This window comes from Augochlora pura, chromosome 7 (assembly GCF_028453695.1).
Source record: "Augochlora pura isolate Apur16 chromosome 7, APUR_v2.2.1, whole genome shotgun sequence".
Lineage (NCBI taxonomy): Eukaryota > Metazoa > Arthropoda > Insecta > Hymenoptera > Halictidae > Augochlora > Augochlora pura.
Genome location: NC_135778.1, coordinates 32,426,565 through 32,443,941, shown reverse-complemented (window position 1 = coordinate 32,443,941; position 17,377 = coordinate 32,426,565). Strand labels below are relative to the sequence as shown.

At 39.3% G+C, this 17,377-nt stretch overlaps 1 protein-coding gene across 1 annotated transcript in view; it reads right to left on the bottom strand.

Annotated features, from left to right (window-relative positions):
• The window catches only part of LOC144472796 (adenylate cyclase type 6), a 73,136-nt gene that overhangs the window by 16,365 nt on the left and 39,394 nt on the right, over nt 1-17,377 (bottom strand). Inside the window, exons 7-13 of the mRNA XM_078186168.1 lie at nt 15,118-15,267; nt 6,033-6,154; nt 5,230-5,322; nt 4,923-5,069; nt 2,326-2,484; nt 925-1,173; nt 50-209 (exon numbers count right to left, since the gene is read on the bottom strand). Coding sequence (XP_078042294.1) covers nt 50-209; nt 925-1,173; nt 2,326-2,484; nt 4,923-5,069; nt 5,230-5,322; nt 6,033-6,154; nt 15,118-15,267 — 1,080 coding nt within the window. The remainder of the gene's footprint in view (nt 1-49; nt 210-924; nt 1,174-2,325; nt 2,485-4,922; nt 5,070-5,229; nt 5,323-6,032; nt 6,155-15,117; nt 15,268-17,377) is intronic.

The following is a 17,377-nucleotide window of genomic DNA, read 5'->3' as shown; positions in this document are numbered from 1 at the left end:
TGCGTTGAATAACTTGTTTTTTTTTTTCGTAGGGAATGATTTAGGATACCTTTTCCTCAACGTCAGGTCGTCGAAACGTTAGAATAAATGGGGTGCAGTATTCCGCCCTTAGTCGATCTATGCTTCTGGCGTCTATCGCCCTCATCAGGTACTCGTTCACCTCGTCTTCAGGGTCCTTCTTCGGCTCGTTAGTCTCTCCGAAGCCTAGCCTGACGGGTAATCGAGAATCGATATCAGGAACCAGTCGAAAACGTTATCAAAAATATCATCAATCATCCAGAACCACCAACTGGTAATAATTTCTCGATTATTTCTTCATCGCTGATAGCTTCAATTCATTTAATTCTTCTAGAATTGCTCGATAACCGAGCCCTCTTAAACATTAATTAATATCTCTTGCAAATATTAATTAATTCTTAATTGATACGATCAGTTTCATAAAAATAGTTTGAGTTATGATAGAACTTCAATCAAAGTTGCAACATTAATCTGATTCTATTGTAGATTAATAATCCATATTGTATTTTATTCTTGGCTATCGTATTGAAAATTAATATTTTAAATATAATCATAATGTTGAGTCACTTATGATCTTATACCATGGGAGTTGAAGGTTAAAATACAAGAATATTCTTTCCAGTTCATTAATTAATGATCAGTTAAAATAATCAACCTTGGACGAAGCAGTAATTATTATTAAATTAAAACAGTTTATCTTATGCAACTTTTAACCGCTAACAACTCTGCGGGATTTTTTAACATTTTTCTAAGGGTTATAATCTTCGAAGAAGCTCCAGGATTATTTTTAGTATCCCCAACAACCGAGCGGAGACTTTTTTTTTCATTTTTTTGGGGGGGCCTTGGTTAATGGAACACGATCGTGCGGACGATAAAATCGATTATTCTTGCCAAAGGTACCCTTACTTTGCCTGTTTGCCGTGCTGCGATCCGTGTCCCATCATTCTCATCTCCTTGGACACGTTCCCGTTCGCGGGTAAACCCTTTCTCAGCCCCGTGGAGGGTTTGTTGCCCTTAGACGAGTCTCCGGGGACGATTAGGTACGTTTTGATATTGTTCTCTTTAAGGTAAGCGTTCCTCTCGCCTCCGTGGCCCTCCTCCACCTCGTAATAATCGCCCAGACAGTCGAGTGTCTCTTTCGTGATGTGCACACGTCTGGAACAATACATTATAGACGAGCCATTCACGTTAATTGACCCTTTAATTGCTTTGCCGATAAAGAGATTACACTATTATATCTTTCGCTATTTATTTTTCATCGATTAAATTACTCCATAGTTTCTATATTAGTTGTTTCACCGTTTCTTCAATTTTGATATTTATTCGTTCTATATTTGCTATAAGAACTATTTTATTCATCATTCTTCCTCGAATTTAATTTTTATTTAATTGTCATTAAGGCAGACAGTATTTTATTGTCGATGTACTGTCATGCGGTGCCCCATACATTTACCGTGAGCCACCGATTAGGCTAACCTGTGTGTCACTTTTGCCAATACACTGCGTCACCTAAAGCATGGGTCATGCTTTACCCCTTTTCAGCCTAGAAACTGCATCGGGTCTAGGTGATCAAAAGTCCGGTGACTCCTATTGTGCGAGGGTATAAAAGTACATGCTTCGCCATGCTCGAGGCTCAGTTTGACAGTATGTATAATAGTTTCGCGTGATCTTCACTTTATAATAAAGTTCTTTGTAAAACCCCGTTTGCGGCTTATTCCGATTAAAAACTCTAACCGTCCAGCAGGGAAGACTATGGAGTCTCGAGACATCGTTTTCCTTCTCCTCGCGGCATAACAGTACGGTCTATAGAACATTGATCATTATATAATAATAATAATTTACGAAATAATGATGTAATGTAAATGAATATTGCCGTTCGAAAATACACGATAACTGTAGACTGGTACTCTGGAAAATACGAAACAGCTGCGAAATTATTTTCATCTCGGCTCGGTGCTTTGTAATTTCCCTCTAATATTTCTCAGTTCGCGGGCGAAAGGTTTCTCGGGAAATCAAAGAGAGGCAAAATTCTCAGGCGCTTCGGGGAAATCCGTTCGAAATTCGAAATGGGAATAATATTATTTCTCGACTCTGTACGAGAAATGTACCGTCACGATGTTGCATTCCCGAACTGTCGTTTTTTGAAATATCATTTGTTTCCATGATCGCTCGACATGGTAATTCGATACTCGTACCAGATTAAAGGGCTACCGTGTGTACGGGCACGACACAATTTTTTGTTCGCGTTCGTTAATCTCGTTAGGCGATACACAATAACTAGTGACGAGACCGAATCGAATTACTCACCCAGGTACTCCTCCACTTTCCATATAGTTGGCAAGCGTGACGTCGTTGCTCCAGACGTCGAATTGCCATTTTCTCAGTCCCAGAACACCACAGTGCACCCTACCCGTGTGGATACCAACTCTCATGTTCACGTTCACTGCACCCACCTCTCGATAAAGCCTAAAAAAATTCCGAACGTGTTTTGGTCATTACGAAGATACATTAATTGTCCATTGAATGTTGCGTTGATCTTTTTTTATCGCAGATTCTATTTATTTTCCCATTGTAAATTGCATTTATTTTCTCATTGCAAACTTCATTCATTTTCTCATCGAGAATTGCATTAGTTTTCCGTATTCTAAAGAGCATTAATTTTTCTCATCGCGGAATGTAATAATTATCACATTGTATATTGTATTAATTCTCTCATTGCAAACTGCATTAATTGTTATTTGTTTTGCTACAAATTTTATTGAAATCTACGAATGATTACATACCTAACAACTAACACGAATTTGACACCGTAATACCGCTGCCAATATATTTGTCGTCGTACTTTTTACACTCGGGAAAGTTGAGGAAATAATTAAATGAATTGTTAGTTAATTGTAGATAAAGTAATTCCACCTAATTCCGATCGATTTATGTGGCAGCATCGTAGACTGTTACGCCATAGGGCAGAAAAAGGGGAATCAGAGAAACAGCTACTTAAGGTCGTCCCGGCATCAGCGTTGGCTATCACCGTCGACTTTTTCTCGTCGTTTGTTTCTGCACTCGCTACTAATAGATCGCGGGGGAGGACGAGGGTGGAGGGATGGTGATTGTCGGCCGAGGAAACCATCTTAAGAGCAGGAAACAAAGTAAACGAGTCAAAGTAAAACGCGGACTCTCGAGGCGACTGTTCTTAGCCCAGTCTCAGTCTCCCGTTAAAAAAGGAGTCGCTTCGGTCAAAGGGGATGATTTCCTTGGAGACCTAAAAGACGGTCAGGAGACGGTTCAGCGAATGCGAATGTCCCTGCAGAACAGTTCGATATCTAGATAGGCATGAATCATAGATCGGATGGCATTTCGTCCGATTTAAAAAATCACAGATCATTTATTCTGTCACAGTTTCGTTCGATTTGATTGATGCGTGGTAACTGTCAGAATTTTCTAGATAAATTTGTAATTAATTAACATGATAGGTTTCATTTTTTATCAACTCAAAATATTAATTTAGCGAACACTTTCACTTCTCCTTGATATTGGATACATTCTGATAACAATGTTAATTTTGGTAAATGTAGAGAATTAAATTGAATAAGTGTACTATACTACCCAGAAAATTGTACAGAGTCTCGTTCTAATCAGGAATATTTATTAGAAATAAATTTGTCCACTGGACATCGTCATTATGGAGCTAGAAAATTAAAAGATTTTTGAGATTATCTATCATTTATCTCAATAATGACTCTTTTAATCGTCGAGCGCCATAATGACGATGTTCAGTGGACTCATTTATTTCTAATAAATATTCCTGATTATAACGAGATTCTGTATAATTTTCTGGGTACTATAGTACATTTTTTTAATTTAATGCTCTACGTTTACCGAAATTAATGTTGTTATCAGAATGTGTCCAATTTCGACGTATGGTTTAGAACCCATCAATCTTATATTACATCATGCACTTTATTGCATAAGATAGAAATACTATAAGCCAGAAGATTTATTTCAGATTTCCAGTGGAAGTGGCTTCGAGCGCAAAGGGTTAATAGTCTCTAACGTCCGAGAGGTAGTGGGAAAGTTACGAAAATGCGGTATAATGCAAGCGCGTGATTATGGTTGTAACTAGTCTCAATTTGGAATCATACAAGGCAGAGCTGTTCAACATGCTTCGCGGTTGGTAATGGAACAGCCACGCGCCGAGGGCGAAGCTACTGGCAACGTCTTATCGGAGAGCTGACGTCAGAGAAGAAAAACTCAAGTGTTTATGTTTTTCATGCTGGGGTTCGTTCTATTTCTCTTAATCCCGACATTATTTATGACAGGTCGCTGTCACTTTCTTCAGCCGAGCAACGTGTAGTTACTAGCGAAGAGTTTCGGGAATACTTGTGGCACGTTGCTCGCGAAAGAGATTGGCAACACTGTCCTAAAACCGCTCAAAATCTGCCCGAGTTTTTACGGGCTAAATAGTATATAAATGAGGATAATCTGAAATATTCCATATCAGAGTTTATTAATTCTAAAGATCAAAATTTGTTTGAGACAGGCATTTCTGTATTGAAATCTCGTTGAAAAAGGTCTAGTAAAGCAAACGGGGCATATTTCGATTAAATCAACAGCTTTTGAAAAAAGATATACAGTTTTATATATTTGCTTCAGCGTTCGACATTTCATATGCACCAACCTAATATTAACACCTCAGATAATATATTTAAGATTGATGGATTTTGTTTGGCAAAGAGTGGTTTCTTTTGGTATTTTCTTTGTGGTATCAAAGACCTGCAGAGTTCATTAGTTTCAGTTCTTCGGGATTGACCCGAATAAGAGGTTGTCGATAAGCATAGGGGCATAAGGGTCACGGAAAGTCGTGAAAGCTGTGGGTAGAACGTTAAGTCAGCTCGACAGAAACTCACGTGATTGCGCTAATCATTTCCAGACCCATTTCCACACAACACCGAGCGTGATCGGGTCTCGGTTCCGGAAGTCCTGAAACGCAGTAGTAGCAGTCCCCTAACAATTTGATTCGTAGGCAGTGGTGCTCTGCCGCCAGTGTGTCGAACCTGTAAATCCGAAAACGCAACAATGTCTTCATTCAACAAATTTTTGTGCAATTTCATCCGACTCGATTTTTGATTGTATCAATTTAATCAATTGCAAGGGAATTTACTCGCGGACAATTAATTTCATGAGAGTTGTTCCCGTCAGTATTGGGTTACTCACCACACGAACAATTTGTTCAACAATCTGACGACCTCCTCGGCGGTGCATTGGTCCGATAACGATGTGAATCCGCAAATGTCCGCGAACAGGATGCTGTAAAATAGATTCTACGCTGGAATCTTCAGAGTCCGACGGGTCTTAATTAAGTGACGGTGTTAATGGGAATTCGTTAGCGGATGTTAGGTGTCGGGTGACTTAACGAGCCACCGGTGCCAGGATAGGTGTTGCTTCAACGCATGATGGACGTGTACATCGTGACGCAGTATTATGCAGTTCCACACATCGCATCACAGAGATTCTGTACTTTTTCTCGAATTATGCAGTTCTCCTTTGTGTGGTAATCGGCCCTTGTTCTCGGGTATGTTCAGGCATTAAAAATGGTTTTCAAAAAATCGTGGAATTAAAAGAAACTGCCAAAAACAATTTTCATAAAATGATTTATAACTTTCAAATAATTCTGACAATATGTAAATGAATTTTTATTTTATACCATAACGAATAGTTTCTTTGTTTCAAAATTATTTTTGTTCATACCAGCATTTTAAAAAATTTTTGAATATATTTCTAATTGACTATCATAATTTATGGAGTCAATAACAATTTTTCCATCATTTCTTAGTCTCTTTTTAATCGTTCTATAGGTCTAGTAAAAAATTTTAACGCCCGAAAAATTAGCGGAGCAGTTCTCTGGTTCAGAGAACGTTTTAATCGAGTCCTCGTTGCTTTGTCCTTCCCTGAACCGTTTTGAAACGGGAGACCTATGGTACTATCAGCACTTCGTTCTTTTTTTCGGAAATGCTCACCTGACGTTCTCGTGCCTTTGAATGTAAATTTTGTAAAACATGGTATCCTTCGGCTTGCCAGCGATGTCGGCTTTCATCTCCATGGCTACGTGCCTCGGCAACACGCTCAATAGAAGCCGTTCCTGAAAAAATCAGAGGAAATTCTTTGGTACACGCCACGGGGAACACAGAACGCAATTTCCCCGTACAGGTATGGGAATTTCGTTGCCGATGTCGAGCATGCTCCAGACATATGATTTTCGTCGCCAGAGAAAAATGCATTTCGCCACCTTCCTCGCCTCTATTCTATCAATTCATCCGATATTCAAATTGCAAGCTTGCGAAAAACCTCTGACGAGATACTCTATAATCTTCACATTTGAGGCATTGTTGCAAGAAAATCTGCAAGTTGTGAAATACGTATTGCAGGAATTCTTTAAAATTACAATCATCAAGCATGTCGGTGTAAAGAAAATATTTTTCTGTTCTAAATATTTTTCACGTCGAATGTTGAATGTTCCTATAAAACCTGCATCTTGGTAAATTCGTTTTATTATTTTGCAATTGGGGAACAATGTCAGCTACATGATTCGATATGTTAGGAGTCTGGAAAAATTCGCTGCCATCCCCCACGGTACAATTTCGCAAGTTTTCAGACATACGTGCTAGGAATCCTCGAATTTCCAATCCCGTCGCTGTTTCGAACTCAGGCGTAATTCAACGCGAAAGGCCTGCAAGAGTATCCTTTGACAGCTCAATTCGAACATTCCTACGGACGCTCCAACGTCTCCCCGCGGAGTTGATTCTACACGATTAATTTACATTGTGTAATTAGCAAATCAATTGCGATCTTGAGGTTGTGTTAGAAACAGCATTCACGATTGGCTTAATCGCAGCGGTATTATTGGATTTTCTTTGCGCAGTCCCTTGAGAATTTTCTTCGTGCACTGCATGACGACGGCTTGCCGACCACATGCGTGCTCGAAAACAAATTTTATTTTAATGTAAATCCTTTGGCCACTATTGCGTAGTACAATTTAGATATTAACACTCTCAGAGTTTTGTGTTTAATTTCTGATGACTTCATGGACGTTTCAGAATCCAATTGGTGTACATACATTTTCTAATACTCTCCGTTACCGACACCAAATTCGAATGGAATCCAAAATGACAGCGTGCAAATCCACCCCGCATTAACCAATTTGAAATAATATGACGTTGCCCGGGGTGAGCAATCGTTGTCGCAGTCAATCAATTAATCATGCGTCAAATTAACGTAGCAGAGGGATCTTCATTGTAATTTCCGGGTCCTTCCTGCAAGCACCTGTCCGACCTGGACTGGCTCTTGTCACTGTACACGGCCCTACGGGTCTATTGAATATTTCATATATTTACTGCTTGCCAGTCGGATGTGTCTAACCAGGATTTCGTGGTTTCCCGACCAACCGCGGTTATTGTTCCCGGCAAACGACATCCTCTCCGTCGGAATTCTGCTGTAAAATATTTCTCAAACCGGAACATGCTCCTCGTATCACCTTTCTCCGCAGATCACTTGATCCCTCCCTTTTATTGAGAAATTTTCTACCTCGCTTCGCTCGCCTGGAAATTTTATTAATGGACAAATGCCTCCGCCATACTTCTCAATTTAATTTAATTCGCTGGTCGGGCTGTGTCTCGCGCCAATTTAATCCACCTAGAAATTTATTGGCCAGCAGGACAATGGGAGAACACAGATTTTTCTGCAATTTTTGTTATAGATAAATTTATTTGTGGAACGAGGATTCCGCACAGAAACGAAAACAATGGAAAACAGTATTCACGTCCTGAGAATTTTCCAATAAAATTATTGAGCGAATACGAAGTGCCTGGGTCCTGCAACGAATGGAGACGATTTTTATAAAAATCTGCAGTCTAATTTTTCCATACATGATTTTTCACTGTATAGAAAATTGTCGGAAATATGGTTACTCCTAGGGAATCAGCTAGATTTAGTGTACTTGGGCAGCATTGGCCCTTGCAACCGAGTAATCGATATGCGCGTTCGTTAATAAGGTCCCGCTAGCTTTTGTTCTTCCGCTCCCTGGTTTCCTTCTTCTCGATCCAGCAGTCGTATACGCAACACGTGCTTTTTGATCTCGCATAGCATTAATCTTTCTTTTGTCTAAATGTATATATAAATAAGTAAACGTGTCGATGTTGCGCGCTTGTTCCTTTTATGCGCTTATTAAATTCGCGTATTCCACGATAAATCCTAACAAAAATTATATTTAATATTTATTAGAGAATTTCTGCTAGCTTTTCACATATGAATTTTCAAAATTTAGAGGACGCATCATCGTCTATTGAAGCATAAAAATTCTCAATAAAGGCACAAGTGTATCTCTCATCAGTGTCCCAGTATTGTGAAATATTCCTGGTATCCCCCTTCTACATTATATATTACAGCGAAAATTATTCTAGCACGTCCAGATATAATTTCTCGTAGAATACGGTTCAATAAAGTGTAAAATTTTTTGAAACTCTCCCAGGTGTCTCAGCATTTTCTCAGTCCTTTTAAAAAATGCTACAGATCCGAGAGGAAGCAATTGGCGAGCCTCATGGTCGATTTGATTATTCCCACAGTGCTCTGATCCTGAATGGATTCAGTCTTGGCAGACACAGAGGCTTAATTCTCGAGTAAATTCCATTAGCAGACGAAATTTCATTTCCCTAAGGATCTCGTAAGCTAAGTCTCTTGGAAACCCGCGAAAATTCGTTCTCAGATTTTCCGGTGCTGGTGGCGTCTCGCGTTACTTTAAGCAGACTATCGTGTCGTGTTCGTTGGATGTTACCGTGGATCAGAAGAGTGCCTTTTCATCGACACTCGATGATCATCGGTTCCCCCCAGCGGGCTTATCAGCCTGCAGTCAATGCGTTAGACAGCTCCGACTGAGTCTGGCAATGTCGATGCTGCTTACTACGCGAAGATCCTGTGTCGGGTAAGACGCGGAGGATCATGTCGTCGCGAATTATTAATCTTGTCGGCTGCTAGTCTTCCTCAAGGAAATTGTTGCTGCCTCCTTGAGCAGCCGGATGACTTCCAATTTGGTCGAAACCCTCGAACGGGAAGGCTTCAAGGTTTTTGTGAGGGTGCCTGTCTACGGAAAATTATGGGAAATTGAGGGAGATTACCAGTGTCGAGCTACATTTAAATTGAGTCTGTGTGGGAGGACAGACAGTCGCTTTTCATTGCTGGAGCAGTTGAGAAGAACTGGAACCATGGCCTGGAATTTATTTGCCTGTCCGATTGGTCATTTTTATGTAAATATTGCGATAACAATGTCCCTAGAAGATAAGTTTGAAACTTTTAGCGTATGACCGGCATTTTAAAAATAATATTACAACGTTTCAAGTGATGCTGGAATTTCTAATACAAAATTATAACTTCTGAAATAAGACTGAAATTTTTTAAATAATTTGTAAAATGAAGTTGGATTTTTTTAAACGTGACTGATATTTTAAAAAGAGAGCTGCAATTTTTAAAATGTTGATGCAATTTCAAACGGGAGACTAAAAGATTATCGTTGGCTAAAAACAGTAATTTTGCAAGTTGAAATCGCTGGAAGTTTCCAGATTAGGATTTACGAACCGATGGAAATTGGAATCGGTGTCCAGAGAGGGTGTGGATTAATGTCTGATCACCTGATTGCGTTGTAATGTTCACGGGGTGAAATTGAGTTATGCCAATGGGGTGTGAGTGTAAGCGTTGTTAACTGGAATTCACATTGATAAATGAACAGAGGGACAGGATGCTCTATGTAGTTCTTCGGTCAAGGTGTCCAGCATAATTGGATTGATAATGACGCGCTTTCAATGTCTACATGTGCTAACGTAATGCCCGCTATTCTTATACATTTGCTCGTCCAGGAATAGCAAAAATTGTGTCACTCTGAATCCCCTAGAAATAAGATCGCATCGCTTCGAATTCGCTCATTACGACAAAAATTAAAATTGCATCGCTCTGAATCCCTTCATTATGATAAAAAATTAAAATTGCAATAGTACCCCAGTAATAAAGTACGCCGCAGAGAATATCCGTATGACCTGTTCTCGTATTTTACGAGACACAAAATCGTCAATTAGCGACAAGGCACGTAATTAAATACGAACGGAACATGTCGCAGTAACATATCATTATGAGACACAATATCGCAGTTTTCGGCGTTACAATGCAAATAGTAATACCTTGTTAATCAAACCTGCGGCGCGACAGGAATTCCGCCGTGGGGGGTAGCTTGTTATGTACAGGAGAGAGAAAGAGGGAAAGAGAGTGCGATAGCGGATGGGAGAGAGTAAAGAGAGACACTGATGTGGTAGGGAGAGGAAGTGCATTCGCGCGAGTGCATGTACCCGCGATTATATCGCGGCGTCAGGGAAACGTGGATCGCATTCGCCTGCAGTTCCGTGGCTTATCTTCGGGGCTCGCAATGCACACGCATCACTTGGTGCATGTGCATCCATAAACTCCTCCGCAGAGAACGGTTGTGCACGTTGTCGTCGTCCCGGTTTGTACCAAACTCTCTTCTCTCTCTATCCTGACCCTGTTCTACCGTTTCTGCGAGATTACGTTCTCTGTCTATGCGGCTGTTGAATGCTCGCCAAGATCCATTCTAATGTAAATAAGATGTTCATAGCAAGGGAGTCGTTTTCGCGGCTGAATTTTTGCCAGATTGTTTGCCGCACGTTGTATATTTTACAGAATCCCCGTGGAGGTTATGCTGATTCGTTGCATTCTACGTACGTGCATGATTCGTTGCAAGAGTATGCAATTTCAATTTGCCAGAAGATAGGAATGATGATATTTTTTCTGATGTTATGTCTTCATTTTTTATGTTTCTTCTTAATACTTTAAGTTCTGGATATCGGCCGCAAGAATTGTAAAATATTAAAGTTATGTTAGACTGGAAGCAGTGAAGTTGACGAGTGAATAATCAGACAAAAGTTAGTAGATTTCGTTCGTAAATTATCAGAGGAAAATCAGTGGATTTGATTCGTAAATGATCAGACGAGAGTCAGTGGATTTGGTTCGTAAATAATCAGACGGAAGTAAGTGGATTTGGCTCGGTGATGATCAGACAAAGGCAGTAGATTTGGTTCGTCAATAGTCAGGTATAGGTCAGTGGAAATGTTGTGCTACAGTCAGAAATAATCAGTGAATTTGGTTGGTGTAGAGTCAGACGCGAGCCAGTAGCTTCAGTGTGCCATCTATCAGATATAGTAGCTAGTAGAATGTGTAACTTCATAGCCAGACTTAGGAGACAGTAGTTTAGGTGCCACTGTAGTCAGACATAGCAGTTAGTAGAATAGGGGATCTTTCAGTCAGGCGTAGACGCTAGTGATACAGACCGTGCCATAGTCCGACATTCAAGCTAGTGATGTAGGTTGTACTAAAGCCAGACAGCTAGTGAATCAATGCATACCATAGTCAGACAGAACAGTAGTTCAATGTAGTTTCTAATCAGACATACATCCCTTAAATATCTCTCTTCTTTAATTAATATTTTTCCATTTTACTGTTACTTTTCCGCTGTTGTTAACTCTTTGCACTGGAGTGGTGACTCTGAGGCACCAGTAAAATTAGACGCATAAAATGCACTTTATCGCATAAGATAGAAATACTATAAGCCAGAGATGTTATTTTAGATTTCCAATTCAATTTTCTTCAAACATCTTCAACAGTGATAATAATTCTTCCCTTTTATCCATAGCTGTGATTCAGATTAATTTTCGATTTTATCCAAACAATTGCATTCAGTGTTCCTCTCGTATGAATCGAACAGCTTGGGTTTCCGCCAATTCAGATCTCCACGATCCAGTTATCTTTTCCAGTTCACTATGTTACAAGTTATTGGCTCCGAAGTCACTTACCAAATGCAATCGCCGAAATGCATTCATTTTCCTCTTTGAGAAATTGGTCAGCTCCATCCGCTTACTTTATATATCAATTATTCTGAGCTGCACGTTCCATTACCTAGTATTAACAGATCCCATGTATTTGCTAATCCGCCTGTTACATATTCGGCTCACGCAGTATCTCGTAATCCTCTCTGCCCAAATTTGCATATTCTTTGCTCGGAATATTGCAAGCTGATTGGTATATGTATGCGCCCAGCGCAGACGGACACGTAATGATGTTGAAGTGATGAATCCCATTGGCAAGACGTTGTCAGGGGTGACCAGGCTGACTTAAGGAGTAGTTTCGGAGTTGATGAACAGGCCGGTCTTGGACAGTGGCCGATCGCAATCGCAGCGAGTCACGGATTCTCGATTAAACCGCACAATGGACCTAGTCACGGGCTAGAACGTTGGAATTATAAGCGATCGACGATAATGCTATCTTTAATAGGCTCCCGCCGGCTCCTAACAATTATTTCGCATGCTCGCCGAAAATAACGCGACTTTGCACGACCGCTTACGGTACTCTCAATTCAATCGAAATATTTCCATTTATTCCACGACGTTTTATCTGATCTTTTTTTTTTTCTGTCAGCCGCCGAAGTTCGAGCTCTCGTTTCAGCCCACATGAAAATTTCATTTCAATCTAAAAGTTCGAATAACTCGCACGAACCGATCTACTCTAATTTTCATTTCAATTCCGAACTTGAAAGTGTGGTTGCGAACTGCTTGCTATTTTCATTCCGACCTGCTATTATCGTTTCCCTTGGATTCTAGTTCTTCTATCAAGTATGTCCTTTTATCTCATAGTCTTTGTAGAATTTATAAAGTTATATTTATAAACTTGCGTCTCCGCTTTAATACTGTATATTTTTTAAGACTGTTAGACTGTTTCATATCACGAATGTTTGTTCATAAATTCTCGGTAGTGTACACATTAATGTGATTATACCGTCGGTCTCGTTTCTGCAAAGTTTATGTCAACTGTTATCAAGTTTATGGCTCTGAAAGTTTCAGCGACTTGCAATGAGAGTGTAGAAATTTTTACTGGGCAATTCATGAATGAAACTATTTAGCGATATTCGTTTATTTTTATGCTGACACGTTGCACACGTGCGGCGGTATATTTTCCATCGGTTCTGCGAAAACTTCTTGACCGCTGCTCGGATTAACAAATTCCGTGTATTACCCTATTGTTCGTAACCGATGACATTTCGCGTTCCCATCATTTTTTCCATAAATGCCGGGAGTCAAGGGTTTCCGTGTCCTTTTGAATAAACGCCTACGAACTTTCCGCGAGCCCTGGGCACGACTCGAGAGAGAGTTCTCGATCTGTTTGTGAGCGGATCCGTTTGCACAACTTCAATGAAAACTGCGCGCGACTGCCGGTGAAATCGCGACGTCGTCATGGCCGTTTGATGTTTTCCGCGTCGCAAAAATTCCAGCAAAATCATTTCAAGCCCGTTGCACGACGGAAGAATTTCCGTTCCGTGAAATGCGTTAATCGCCAGCCACTTCTCTCTCTCTAATTCACGGTCGTCCTGAGTACTTAATTAATGCGACACCTTGGTCAGACGATTCCGCGTTCTAATTTATAATTAAGTAGAACTCAATTTATAGGTTAATAATTTCATACAATCCTTCATGCTTCCTAAACGGAATCAGCTTAGACAGTTTACAATTATTTGAGTCATATGTTAAAACCTTTGCACAATGATCATTATCTTATCGGTAAATTCTCCATTCATTAAATTTTATTTATGACTCGATTGCTAAGTTTTATGCAAAATAAAATTGATTCCCATCGATTACATAAATTAGAAGTTGAAAAAATCTATTGCATCATGCGAATGTATTTTAGCATTGTTCTTGTGATCTTTATTTATATTATAAATGGATAGAATCCATAGTTTAACTGTGACTAATAATTCAAACAGAATTATATCAAGAAAATTACGCGAAACATTCTCTATCGAAACTAGAGTGTCTAAATATTGTACAACTATAGAAATTTATTTATTTCTATAACTATGATTTACTGTATCAGTTTATAATATTTCTGGTCGTTGGTGGGAATTTATTATATTTCAATTTACTATCATGGTACTGGTTATCCAATAAATTATTCTCGAATTATTACTGGTTATGGTAGTAGCTCCACGTGGTCGTAGGTTACGCCATAAATAATCATCGGAGGCCATTAATTAACCAGATGCAGGACAAAGTGAAAGCTCTGGAAATTATAATGACGGGAATTCGGTTAGGTCGTTTCATCTACGTCGATCATAACTTCCTGGTAAACGTGTTACGTGTTTCCCGTGCTAGGCATCGATCTACTAAATTGAAAATTTTCGATGGTGCGCGAAGCATGGAAAACATTCGATTTTCATCACGTAAACTTCCGAATAACGCGATGCTTTTTCTTCGGATTTTATTTGCCATGCAAACTTTGGCGCTGCAGGCGCTCTATGTTTACGCGGCGGACATTCAAATAAATGTGTTTTGCATCGGAAGCGTTTTCGCGCTGGAAGTAATCCGTTATTCCGCTATTCTGCTCTGCTCGGAATATTTGCAAACTGTGTTATTCTTCTATTCTACCTATCGATCTTTGATATTTCCATTTTTCAACACTTTGGTATATTGACAAGCGCTGGAATTCGCGGGCCCTTTTCTGGCACAAAGTCGATACGAATGAAAATTTTCTCTCTCTCTCTCTCTCTCTCGGAGCATTACCTCGCTTGTCAAACATTTATATTAAAGCAATTTATACTTTAAATTGACTGATTTACTTAAATATTCGCTTGCGATTAATTTCTCAACGTGAAGTCGAGCGATAACCGAAAGTATCTTTCAATTAAGTTACCTTAGAGTAACCCATATTTCGCTCGCGCCGAAACAGCGACATACAGGTTTAAATATAATAGTCACCGTAACTATGAATTTTGTTCTGCTATTTATTATTCTATATTCCTGTCTTATAATCGTTGTAATTTCATATTTCGTGGCACTTTGTGCACTTATTATTAGACAGGAATTTTCAAGGTATATCGGAGCCTTTGTGAAGTATACGCAACAAACGACAACCGTGACGTCATTTCATTATGCCGCCAAGGAAAATGGGGTTGTTTTCCTTGGCTATCAAGGATTTATGACATTCAAGGTGTACACGTACCTGTTGCTGATTCTCCCTCTGTGTCGTCAGGCGCGCCTCGACGCATTGTCTCGTTTCGAGGAACGCTTGCCTTTGAGCCAGTTCCCTAGGGTGATGGGTCAGGACACCTGCCATATTCGTTCCGCCAACCACAACGATAGAACTCAGTAACTGAAACAGAAAAATTTACCTCGCTTATGGTACTGTCGTACGTCGCGAATTCTGTTTTACGACTCCTCGGTGTACTATTTATTTATACATTATCAAAAAGATTACAGGGTGACGTGTGGATCTTAGTATATTGGCAAGGGACGTACAATTGTTACGTCTGTTGTAACTTCGGGATTAACAAAAATACTGTAAGCTTTAAGGTTATGTCAAAATTGTTTGACATGGCTGTGGGTCTAGTAGTAATTCAAGTAATAATGAATTAAATTAAACATAACTTTCAAAAGACAATGACAACTGTATGACTTATAAAAATTGAATGGTTTATAAACGCGAGCGATTATTGCTAATAATGTAATTGCTAATAATAATAGTACTGATAATAATGATAATAATAATTGCGAATGAAAAACATAGCAGGCAGTAACGTATCCACGATTCCCTCGAACAAGAAAGAGAACTTTGTTTAAAGGCGACGTACGGAAACAATGGCTCATCCGTAGAGTTTCCGATATTGCCGAAGTCCTTCATCGGTTCCAAGTCAGAGGTAGCAGCGCCGATAGTGCGCGATGGGGTTGTAAACAGAGAAGTTTTATCAGGGTCAGTCCTCAAGCTAAAAGGATCAGAGGTCGGAGTCGGGAAACTATAACAGAGGATTATCAGAGTAGTCCGGGAGGGTCGGTGGGAAGCAGAAGAGTTACCGTGGATAGGTATCTGCTCAGCCAACACATGGGTTGCTAAGCTCGAGCTTTCGTAATTGCAACTAATTCAATGTTACACTTTGCAGTCATTGTGAATTCTTTAGTCGATATTTATACGACAATTTTATTAGGCTGGTGCATATGAAATGTCAGATAATTACGTAAATATATAAAACTGTATATCTTTTTTCAAAAGCTATTGATTTAATCAAAATGTGCCCCATTTGTTTCAATACACTTTTTCCAACGCGAGTTTAATTCATAGATGTCTGTCTTCAAGAAATTCTGATTTTTCGGATCAATAAACTATAGCATGGAATTTTTCAGACTGTCTCCATTTACATACTGTTTAGCCCATAAAAACTACGCATAAGTCGTACAAAACAATTGCGAAATTAAATGAAGTAAGATATAAAATTTTATAAAATATAGATCTTTCGCCAACAGACTTTCACTATTTTAAACATTCAGGACAGTTTTTACGGGCTAAATAGTATATAGTATTGATACAGGCTAAATAGTATATAGTATTGATACAGGCTAAATAGTATATTGTATTGATACAGGCTAAATAGTATATAGTATTCATATGCACCAACCTAATAAAATGCACTTCATCGCATAAGATAGAAATACTGTAAGCCAGAAGATTTATGTCAGATATCCAGTGGAAGTGGCTTCGAGCGCAAAGGGTTGATAGTCTCTAACGTCCGAGAGCTAGTAGGGAAGTTACGAAAATGCGGTATAACGCAAGCGCGTGATTATGGTTGTAACTAGTCTCAATTTGGAATCATATAAGGCAGAGCTGTTCAACATGCTTCGCGGTTCGTAATGGAACAGCCACGCGCCGCGAGAGAAGCTACTGGCAACGTCTTATCGGAGAGCTGACGTCAGAGTAGAAAAACTCAAGTGTTTACGTTTTTCATGCTGGGGTTCGTTCTATTTCTCTTAATCCCGACATTATTTATGACAGATCGCCGTCACTTTCTTCAGCCCAACAACGTGTAGTTACTAGCGAAGAGTTCCGCGAATACCTGAGGCACGTTGCTCGCGAAAGAAATTGGCAACACTGTCCTAAAACTGCTCAAAATCTGCCCGAGTTTTTACGGGCTAAATAGAATATAAATGAAGACACTTTGAAATATTCCATATCAGAGTTTATGAATTCTAAAAATCAGAATTTGTTTAAGACTGGCATTTCTGTATTGATATCTTATTGAAAAGGGTGTAGTAAAGCAAACGGGGTATATTGTGATTAAATCAACAGTTTTTGAAAAAAGATATACAGTTTTATATATTTACGTAAACATCCGACATTTCATATGCACCAACCTAATAGTATTCGCGATAATTATTTTTCGTTTCACTCAGTGTCCATTTTTAATTGAATACAATGCTTCACTGTATATATT